The 12145-nt window shown below is 32.5% G+C and overlaps 1 protein-coding gene across 1 annotated transcript; it reads right to left on the bottom strand.

Annotated features, from left to right (window-relative positions):
- Positions 1 to 632: 632 nt before the first annotated feature.
- On the bottom strand, positions 633 to 3140 carry LOC134707566 (uncharacterized). The gene is made up of 2 exons (XM_063567446.1): positions 2876 to 3140; positions 633 to 1789 (listed from the first exon to the last, which is right to left on the bottom strand). The coding sequence occupies exons 1-2, from the start codon at positions 2912 to 2914 to the stop codon at positions 1130 to 1132; spliced, it is 699 nt and encodes a 232-aa protein (XP_063423516.1). The 5' UTR covers positions 2915 to 3140; the 3' UTR covers positions 633 to 1129.
- Positions 3141 to 12145: the final 9005 nt, after the last annotated feature.

The raw sequence follows: 12145 nt of genomic DNA, 5'->3' as shown, positions 1-12145 counted from the left end.
ACTCCCCCATGAACCCGTACAAGAAGAAATTACAGTTACTGCACAGAGAACATGTTCATCGAAGACCATAGCAATACAATAGCTACGGGTTGGATGGGACTTATAGAATTGGAATTAATGAGCCACAATAGCAGAATAAGGGACCCTAAAATAAGATTAGAGACAAATATTAATGCAAAAATTATAGAGAAAATAGAATAATGGGGTGCTAAAGTAAAAAGTATAAAGGAAACTGGTATAAAAAAGAATTATTTAGAAAAGAACCTCTTTTGTGGATAGTTGTCTCATTGGCAATCATACCACATCTTCTTTTTATACCATAAACCAGTCTTTCTAACAAGCTTGCAATTTTTTTAAAAACACCGACACTTGGAGCACATAAATGTGGAAATATTATTTCCATGTTAGCCCAAAATGATGAAATGACTACATAAAAGATGGGAAATCAATACGAAGATCTGTAAATTCTATGTGCTGTTTGGTAAACACTAGAATGTGACTGGTTCGACTCATAAATTACTTTATATAATATATCTTCAATATAATTGGGATTATATTTGTCATCAGACCTTTGCCTGGTCACGTTATACATATTGTGACTCACCAAAAACATCGATGAATACGACACCGAATATTGAGATTTTAAATTTAATAATACAAATTAACAAGTAGAATGATCTATTGTAATCCCAAGCCTTTCCATACCGAGGCAGTGAGTCCAGACGTCGACTGTTTTCCTACAAAATTTTAGTGGTTCTACAATCCAATAAAATCTTACCAACACGATATAATGAAGAGTACTGGAAGTGAAATTTAACGCCACCATTCAATCACTCAACGATGACTATTAATGCATAACGTTATTATTTTTGATATCGTCACATAACAGTAAATAGTCACTTAAGGAATTGAAACGTACCATGACGTCTTGCCATCCCCAATTTCCCCTCTGTTTTAAATCAAATACTTAATTATATCCATGCTGACTTCACTTTGAAGATTTCAATGATTGAAACACTATACTTTAGTTAGTCATTATTAAAACTACCATTTTCGTAGCGTTTATTTGTTATTATTTTGCATTGCTTTTATTGGTATTTTATTAGTAATTTACGTAGCTTTTTTTTTTTTACAATTGTTTCACAAACACTTTAGTTGATTTATGAATACCAGTATCTTTAAACACGATTTCACCGTCAACTTTATACTCGTCGTATTTAAAAGTGTGCAAAGTCTCAAATCCTGATTTCTCAAATATCCTTTGAGAATAAACACCTGTTGCGTCACCATGGATATATGCTGGTTTCAGTCCAAGCTCTTTTACAAACAACATTGCAGCTTGGAAAATTTTGGAAGCAATCCCTTGTTTTCTATGGTCTCTGTGCGTCCCTAAAACAAAGAAATCTATAGATGTTTCTATGTTGAAACGCTTGTAAACGTTCATTTCTTCGTTTTTATGGTAAAAAAACTTATAGAGTGTTACAAGTTTTTCATTTTCTAGTTCGGAAGGATCCATTGGTTCATCTCTATGTGCCAAACCTATTGTTCTGCATGCAATAATCTCATTGGTTTTATCAGAAATAAGCACGAGAGACAGATTATCTTTGTGAAACAATGTGACTAGTTGATCATATTCTTCGTCTGGAGTATAACCGATACTTCGTATTAGTGGTTCATCAGGATGGAAATGCTCTTTGATGAAGGTTAGTAAGGCTGATTGCCTTTCGTCAGACATCAACTCTAAATGGGCATCTTTAAATTCAAATTGCTTGGCAATAATATTGAATGCCTGCAAAGGAAAACAGTTTAATTAATATTTATTAATGTGTGGTAAGGAGAACTGTCACAGGTAATTCAACACGGCTACTAATTTACTTAGTAATTATATACTTGCGTGTAATTATTTCATAAAGAATGAGATGTTGATGGCATATCTGTGAAAGACAACGTAATATATACTCAGAAAAAGGTTATAAACTCTTGCGATTTACAGCTTGACATAATGGCATCGATAAAGTGTTTATGGCAAGAGTAAAACATTTGATCAAGTTGTAGAATCTTAATATGGTTTTGTTAGGCCACATGTGGTACAGGTTTAGCTTTCCTTTCGGAGTTCGTTCATAGTTCTGTTTACAGGTTCGTGTAAAACTATTGCTAAGATTTTCAGTTATGTTCCTTTGTGCTTTTTAATTCGGTCAAATGTATCAAAAGAACTATCTATATATGATTCAAACAACATGATATAACTTATCAGCTTATTTTATATATAGGAGCTAATTACGACGGAGTAACATATGGAGCACGATCTGCTAACCCTTTCCCCGATCAGTTCCGTCTTTTAGTTAGGCTCTTTTTATCAGTCTTTATGGAATCAATTTTTGTTTTTGCCATCATTTTTTGATTGTCAAACTGACAAGAAGATAAACGTATAATAATTTCTCATAAGAAAAAAGGCTAAAATCTTCTTTAAGGGTCTTTTATCCAGAGGCCGGTACAAGTATGTTCTAAAGGAAATGGTGGGTTTATCAAGTTTTTAAGCTAGCCAAACCTCTCACTTGTATGAAAATAAAATAAAATTCCATTATATTGACTACGAGTATCGATTACCAAAATTATTTTTATTGGGAGCCGGCTTCCAGGGAAATTTTATATAATCAAAATTAATAAAAGTCAGATTACGATTCGAATGTTTGCATATAACTTGTCATTTAAAATCCCTCCAAACAGAGGTACATGTACAATAAATGAACATAATCATTTATTCAAGGCTTCACGTTAAGCTAATCTTACCCCCCTTTTATATCTGCACCGTCATATGAATATGTGACTGTAACAGTTAATTACCAAACTAATTTTAGTAATAAATTTCACCTACCTGTTCCAATTCAAGTCTTGGTCGTAACTTTTCCGACATGTTTCGCAAGTAAAGATCTCTGAAACACCAAATGTGTTGTATCTCTTCCTAAGATATCAGGGTTAATAACTGGTTATAATTTGGTATGGACTATTTAAGTACATCACAATTTCTGCATCAGCAGTTTCTTTACCGGTGTACAAATATCATAAATCGATTTTAAAGACCAAAATCCAGGTAAAATACAGACATTTAATCATTATTTGTTATAAATAAATTTATGTATGTGTAGTGGGAGAAACCTTTTAATTTTATCATGTGACTATTCATTTTCGGAAAGTCCATGTTATTATTAAATGAACCTTGCATACTTGTAAATAAGTTGTAAAAAGGAAACACCAAGGGCCTGGTTGTTAAATGTATCATATGACTTAATTATATCTTACGATAGTCTTGGGACATTCATGTCATAGTCGAAAGATATGTTTTCGAAAGAGTTCCACGTTACGATGTGTCATAACTTTAATTGTAGTTCGATTCAGGAGATACAAATTCAAAATTTGTCCTTAGACATATCGCATGTATATGTTAGTATACTGTCCAAAACAAGGGCACGCGTATGTGCAGTTGAACATCTTTACTTTTAAGACAGACAAACCCGATTCCTACAAAACCTCCTTAGTAGGTTTTTATTATTTTTTTTGTTCAAATTTGAATAGGGTCTAATCAAGGATTTGTATAGTTAGACCAAGGATTTGTATAGTTAGACAAACTAAGTCTAACTATACAAATCCTTGATAAGACTCACCAGTGACGCTTAGATCAAAATAGTTATAACGCTAAATAAGTACAAAGTTGAAGAGCACTGAGGACTCAAAATTCCAAAAAGTTGTGCCAAATACAGTTAAGGTAATCTATTCCTGGGATAAGAAAATCCTTAGTTTTTCGAAAAAAAAAAACCAAAGTTTTAACCAATCTAACCAATTATTTTTGCATTTTTTCTATTATGTATTTGTTTCGTTTGCGCATTCTTGTCAATATGATGGATTCTATGCGATTGTCATACAAGTGAGAGGTTAAGATAGTTATCAACTCAGGTTTAACCCACCATTTTGTATATAAGGAAATGTCTGGACCAAGTCAGGAAAAAATAGAATAGCAAAAATACCGAACTCTAAGAAAATTCAAATCCGAAAGTCCTTTATTAAATGGCAAAACCCAAAGCTCAAACTAATCAAACGAATGAAATACATATCTGCTTCATTCCAGAATTTAACAGAGCATGTAGCTCTCAGACTAAACATTATATTGCTTATAGAGTGTATATTGATTGTGTTTTTATTAATTTTATGAAACTAAACTGTTCCCAAGATGAACATGATGATATATTGTTTTTCATTTTGAGGTCATAAAATTGAAATTGGTGAAAGGGAATTTATCAAAGAGGCAACAACCCGGCCAAAGAGTACATACCAGCCGATCGGCCACCAATGGTCCTTTAACGCAAAGAGAAAATCCCGCGCCGGAGTTGGTCCTCAGCTTGCCTCTTAATAATATTGTGTACTATTTCAGTAACAATTGATTTTTTTTTACGTCACGCGTGACTCCAAAACATGTTAAATGAAATGAAATGAAATTAAAAAACATATAAGACAACCAGAAAACTAGAGAATATTAGAAGTTGAAATACTGACCTGAATCGATCCGTATGAGAAATGAGGTGAGAAGGCCATGAAAGGTTTTAAATAAAAGTAGCCAGTTGAAATCATTTTATTACATATGAGTTGAAATGTTTTGCAGATACAATCTAAATTATTAACATCTTTTTTATCAGCAATCAAAGACGGGCTTCAAAGTTATTGTGAAACTGCCTATTCTAGAGGTGGCATGAATCAGATGTGGATACTAAAAAATTCCAAAGATCTTTTAGAGTACATACAATCTAACTCTCTTTCATCTTGTAACAGTATTAAAACATTTGACTTTTCTACTCTTGACACAAGTATTCCACATTCCAAACTAAAAGACAAATTAAAAGAGTTGGTATTACTTTGCTTCATAAAAAAGAATGGCCAACGTAGATACAAGTATCTTGTCTTAGGGAGGGATAAATCATACTTTGTAAAGAATCATTCTGATTCAAACAAAAAGTTCTCTGAAACCGATATTATCAAGATGCTTGATTTCTTGATTGACAACATATTTGTTACGTTCGGAGGACATGTTTTTCAACAGACTGTCGGCATCCCAATGGGAACAAACTGTGCCCCTTCTACTTACCGACTTGTTTCTTTATTATTATGAGGCTTACTTCATCCAGGAACTTCTAAGGAAGAAAGATAAGAAGTTAGCTATATCATTTAACTCTTCATTCCGCTATATAGATGACGTTCTTTCACTAAACAATTCAAAATTTGGTGACTATGTGGAACGCATCTATCCCATCGAATTGGAGATAATGATACTACAGATACAGTTAAGTCGGCTTCATATCTTGACTTACATCTAGAAATTGACAATGAGGGTCGGTTGAAGACAAAACTTTACGACAAAAGAGATGATTTCAGATTTCCAATTGTGAACTTTCCATTTCTAAGTAGCAACATTTAAGCAGCACCTGCATACGGGGTATATATCTCCCAATTGATACGATATTCCCGTGCTTGCATTTCCTATCATGATTTTCTTGATAGAGGGTTACTGCTTACAAGGAAGCTATTAAACCTAGAGTTCCAAATGGTGAAGTTGAAATCATCCCTTCGTAAATTTTACGGAAGCCATCACGAGTTGGTTAACCGTTATGGAATAACCGTTTCACAAATGATATCGGATATGTTCCTTACGTCGTAAATATAATCCCCTCCCCTTTCATGAATGTGACCTACCATCTTCGCTAGCCAAGGGTTACGATCCACTCCCGCTCTCTTCACCCTTGGCGGATTGAGATAAAATTTCGGAGACACAAGGTAAGGATTTTTATTGGTTGCAGTCAAAACTCGCTGCATCCAATCAAAATGCGCCTGTAACATGATCACGTGTAAATGTAGAAAGTGTTTGTAAACAATTGCCACGTGTTTTTTGTGCAACAAGCCTTTACATCCCTAAACATACGACTATATTTAGTGAAAACTTGAATGTTTTAATCAACAAATGGAAGTTCCTGTGTATGTTTCATGCACAAATGCATGAATGTTGACGTATGCTTTCATTTCCGGCTTTACCAAGTGTGTAGCATCTAGACGCTACCGTTTTTTTACCTCCAAGCTGAAGAGTTCAAGTGCTACCATTGGTCAAGACTAATGTATTCGGAATTGGCGTGGTTTTTATCTTCCGATAGATGGCGCAACATTGTTATCACAAATGTTGGCTCAATCCGCCAAGGGTGAAGAGAGCGGGAGTGGATCGTAACCCTTGGCTAGCGAAGATGGTGACCTACCGAATTAGACAATTTACCGGATTTGTAATCACATATAAGCAACACGACGGGTGCCACATGTGAAGCAGGATCTGCTTACCCTTCCGGAGCACCCGAGATCACCCCTAGTTTTTGGTGGGGTTCGTGTTGTTTATTCTTTAGTTTTCTATGTTGTGTCATGTGTACTATTGTTTTTCTGTTTGTCTTTTTCATTTTTAGCCATGGCGTTGTCAGTTTGTTTTAGATTTATGAGTTTGACTGTCCCTTTGGTATCTTTCGTCCCTCTTTTATTAGTGTTTGTTTGTAAATCCAAAGGAGGTGGTGATGCAGTATGCAAGGAGAAATCCAAGGAGAATAGTGCTACCAGACATTCTTGTTGATTAACTTTATTGAACATACTTTAATGTACACATGCTTATTATGCCTCTTGTTTGAATTAACATATATAAATATCTTAACAACTCTTTTAAAATATTTTCATGGTGCCTCCCCAGTCATCAAGGTTCTGGATCCGCCCCTGATTTTAGTATTAGTATTGACATCTGATAAAGTCATGCCGATTATAAGATACACAGTTTTTTCTGCTTTCTGTTTGAACTTATCAATTATTGGTAATAATAATTATTTGGAAAACAAAAGGTCCTGGAATGGAGTATTTTTAGTCAACAGCATTGCCCAAATTAGTTATAAATAAATTTGAATTATTTGATTCGCTGTTTTACGTCATGCCCGCTAACAAATTGAAAACTGTACCTATGCGCCTAATTTTTAGTCCAGATGTTTGGTATTCGTATTGTTATCATAGAAAGTCTTACTGATTAAAATACTACAGAGGGCAACAATTTGAAAATTAAGTAATGTGAATCCTGTGATTATGACCCGTGTATATAGCATATTAATCATGAATACACTGTTTGGTGGTGCGCCTGTCAGATGCGGAACATACAGATAAGGTAATATAGGCAAAAGGTGAATATACTAATGGTATCGGTATCGGACTCGACCCGGAACTTCCTAATTATTCGCAATATTAATTACGTGGAAAACAAAAGAGCGTGGTGTGGTGTAATTTTTAATCTACACCTTGGTACTATATTAGTTATATTTAAAGTTGAATTCTTTGATTCGTCGTTTTTACGTGATGACGGCTGACAAATTGGACCTCGTAATTTTAGTATTATAGATAAGTCATTAATAAATGCACTGTTTTTTTTTACATATTGCAATATAAATATACCGTATATATTATATTACAATATTTTTTTATTTTTGATGTGTGTTCTCCCCAGCTGCAACATTTGGGAAAAGGCTATACCATTATAAAAATTATATATATATATATATATAATATATAAATATTATATATTCTAACAATTTGTAGTTTAATTTGATATGTATTCTGTCATTTGTTGGATTTACTTTGTTTGTTATAATCTTTATGTCTCTCGGCGCCCAAAATTGGATAATAAAATTTATATTATCTTATCTTATCTTATATACAAGTACATGTATAGGTTTATGTTTAGGCCCTATACATAGTTTTTGTTAGTGGTCGGGTTTGAATCTTGATACAGCCATTAAGAAGTCGTGAAGGGTCGAGTTAAAGTCGTGTACAGTCGGATACCGGTCGGGTAGAAGTCGTAAACAGGCCCGATCACGAATTTGGTTACGCTAGGTCGTGGAAATTTTGACAATCGGGATCATCGAGTTAATCTGATCGGCAGTGTGAACCAAGCCTTATGTATATACACGTTCTTACCTGAATATCCATGATTTTCTGTTGATTGTTTACAGAGGTGACAATCGATTAACTTCGGCCTCTAAACACAAATGGGCCATTACTTAGCTTTTACTGGCAATGGAGAGAAACCATTTTACCATCTTTTAGATGTCCTGTTATTTATTCAATTTCAATTCAGGTTTTTATTTTCATGTTTTGTAGAATTGTCCATTCAATATATACATTATTGATTCACATTGTAATATTTTGTGAACCAACGGAAATCTGGAGTAGTCATTTTTGTTAAAGACGCCTTTTATGTCCAGAATATGATGGTATATGGTATTTCAGGATGTCCTGTAGATCAACAACACACCATGATCATCTCCCATAATCAAAAATTATTACCTGAAGAATCTCCCCTGAAGAGATTTATCTGAAGGGCGATAGCACAGGAATGTCTCCTGCATTGTTATCCAATGTATTTAGATACGAAACTTGACTTCATTTTTTATTTCCGAAGTTGATCATGTTGACAATGAGGTAAAGAAACTTAATTTAACCTTAAAAAGTGTATGATTTTCTTTTTATATTATTCTGTTTTGAATTTCACTTTATATCAAATGCAAATGTGCAAATATTTTGTATATGATTACTCTATTTTCTATATATAATACTGACAACCCAGCAACTTTACAAAATTCTAGTGCATAGTCTACTAAGTATATGTAATGCTGGATTTTTATTTTAAATGCATTTGCATAGGTCTGCATAACAGTTCTTAATTGTTTTGCAGGAAGGACGTTAAAAGATGCGCGTGTTGTATTCTAGTGTTAGTGAACTATGTTTATGGATCAGTCATACCATTACCAATTTCAAAAGACAATGATATAACCGGCATACATTCTCAAATGACATATTCGAAATTATTGTCAGTAATATCTAGTAAACATTTAAACACAAGGAATATAAAAGAAAGAGGCAAACGACAACTAGATCCAACTTCCGCTCAAACTCACCACCAATACTGGTTATGGAAGAATTCAAACAGATCTGGAAGCATACAGCTGCGACACGGACGGTCGATTGACGGCAATGCGACATCACATCACGAAAGTCAAAACAGAAAAATATTATTCCATAGACCGAAGAAACGCAGTTTGTCTTGGAATAACATGAGTACACGTTGGAATTATCACAAACTTATGAAACTTATTCGAAAATTTTATAAACGGAAAGGACATAGGAAAAATGGAAAGTTTCAGTTACGGTTTGGATAAACTGTGATCGAACTTTCAATGAAAATAAAAACTGAATCTCGAAAAATATTTACAATACTCAAATGCTCTAAAGGATTGTAAAATATAGACATATTAACAGCACTGCATACAGAGGGTGATAAAGGGTCAATATCGTGCAACGTGAATGCCGTTATTTTACATGTATCACACTCGATGTTTATACTTCTTTCTTTTGACATTCAGTCTTGCAAGACACGTGTCTCAATCAACGTGTTCTGATTATTACGTGCGCTGTGATTTTCAGATAAAGATTTAAAGACTTGACAGACATTGGTAAGAAAAATGGTTTCAACTTTGTACTTTTAAAAGGCCTTCAAGGTTTTTTTTTTATCATGATTGAAATGTTGGGAACACAAAAGACGAATAAAAGGTCTAATGAGACCTGCATTTTATTATTTTTGTGGGAAAGCTGTAGGGCTACAGATATTATTACAATCAACTTGCGCTTCTATTCATCAATTCAACTTATATTTTTGTTAAGAAACGTCTTAATATTAAATTAAAAATTTTAAAACACTTTTTCGGTTTCCATATTGTCATTCCCAGTTTTAGTGGTATTCTAGTTGCTTAGTCTTTTGTATTATATGTTGTGTTTTATGTACTATTGTTTGTCGGTTTGTCTTTTATCTTTTTATACATGGCGTTGTCAGATTTATTTATTTAAATGTCACTCTGGCATCTTTCGTCTATCTTTTACTATTGCAGATTAAAGAGGGGAAAACTAACTGTTTGTTTTCGTGTTGAAAATGCAAAACAAAAAACAAAAAAAACAACACAATCGCTTTGAATGTATTTTTTTACACATAAGAATACGACTTTACAGTAGCATGATTAAAGTAAAAACAAGATATGCAATTAAAGCAACAAAATCTAGACTCTCAGGAAGATAAAAAAAAACCAAACTTATTTTATTGTTTATGAGATAGTTTCCTTGAATAACCTGTTCAAAACTTAATAGTTCATTAAAGAATAAGTAACTATTACCCCGTAGGTCCTATAAAAAGCATTATGGTACTACTTATATCATATGTTTAATGTAAAATGTTTAATTGATTATTACATGAGATTCAGCCAAAATTTATTTAGTGCTTTCGATGATTAAAGGAAATCCTTTGACTTATTATAAGGATGTATGTATTCTTCTGACGTTTCAGTCTCACTCAGTCTCATTGGAATCTCGCTCTTGAATTATTTGCAAAACATGTGATACAAGTAAAAAATAGCATTGAATTTGATAATTATCATTATCAAACTCAACTCTGTGAAAGAATTGTGAATTTCAAATAAGTAGTTTTTGAGTAATGATTTTTTTAATTCTAATATTAATTCAGTCTTTAAGCTGAAATTTTGAGAAAAATGGGTGAGGGATATAAAAAAATGATTTTACCAGAAACATAAACATCCCATATAACTTTTTCTTTTTGAATATCTTAGATATGTATTTGTTTCAATCATTTATAATAAGGAAGTTGAAATAATATGCATTTTTTTCTTTGAACAGAAAAAAAATCACAAATTGACAATATTAACAACATGTTGACTTTGACACGAAAAATCATCAAAATATGATAAAACTTTCTTATATTAACACCTACCTACAGTTTTTATGGAAAAAGTAGAAAAATGGATTTACTTGTTGATTTTTAGTTGGAAATGTTTGAACCAATGGTTTTACCTTTCTCAATGTATGATTGTGAAATTTAGGGTTTTACCAATAACAGTAAAAGAGGAACAAAAGATACCAGAGGGACAGTCAAATAGAATAATTATGTCTGCAATTTTATAAATATATTCATAGTTTGAAGAAAATTTCACTAAATCGTATCGTTATAGAACACTAGGGGGTATTCCTATTGAAATGTTTATCAAACACAAAATGATTGTATTCTGGAACAGAATTATTTGTATCAAGCAAGATAAATTTGCTGTTACTTTGTTTGATTCATTAATATATAATGACATGCATTCTTAAATAAGTACTGACTGTCACAAAGTGTACCAAAAATAATAATTGTTTCAAATCCAGGAAAAACAACGTTAACGCGAACATGTGGTTACTTCTATTTACGATACAAATAAGTTTTTAAACATAGTGAATTATAGAATTTTCAAAACATTTCAAAACTTTGAAAGGTATATTGTTGATCTGCCATATGGTCCTCGAAAGGCTTACTGTATGTATAGATTATGCATTTTGTACAATTGGTCTCTCTTATAAATAAGATAAATTCTATCTGTTTGCCTTCCACTGCAATTCTATAAAACATTTACTTTATACCACTGCATAATCATGTAACCATGTCATCATATTCATCTCATTCTTTTGTTTGTTATTTTTGTATTACTGCTTATATTCAAATAACATTGATATGGTCTTAAGAAATAAACATTTCGTGATTCAATTTTCAATATGACAATAGTTATCAAAGGTACCAGGATTATAATTAGAATCATATTCAAAACAGTGTGGTCCTGGCCATTGATTGTCGATCTAAATTATCCCATTGACTGTGACAGATTAGGTGAACGTTTGTCTGTAACGACCATTGCTCACTTCTTACTTATTATAGAATTTAAACTGTGGGGTCACCAAAGGTTCTTAACGCCTTTTATAATAAAATAATTCGAAAAATTATTCAGGAATAACCTTTATGTTTGATTTATATTATTGATCTCTTGGATACCATAATTTGATTCTTTGCTCTACAGGTTATTCGAAGTAGCTAACGCTCTAATTTCTATTTTTGGTATTTTAATCTATTATCATGAATGTTTATTTTCTTCACATAATGTGACATTGTTGTCCATATAATGGAATTTTAAGCGACAAGTGAGAGGTTTATTTTAAAACAATA

The sequence above is a fragment of the Mytilus trossulus genome, chromosome 2 (assembly GCF_036588685.1).
Source record: "Mytilus trossulus isolate FHL-02 chromosome 2, PNRI_Mtr1.1.1.hap1, whole genome shotgun sequence".
NCBI classification, from domain to species: Eukaryota; Metazoa; Mollusca; class Bivalvia; order Mytilida; family Mytilidae; genus Mytilus; species Mytilus trossulus.
Note: the sequence above shows the minus strand (reverse complement) of the source record. Positions and strands in the feature narration are given on the sequence as shown.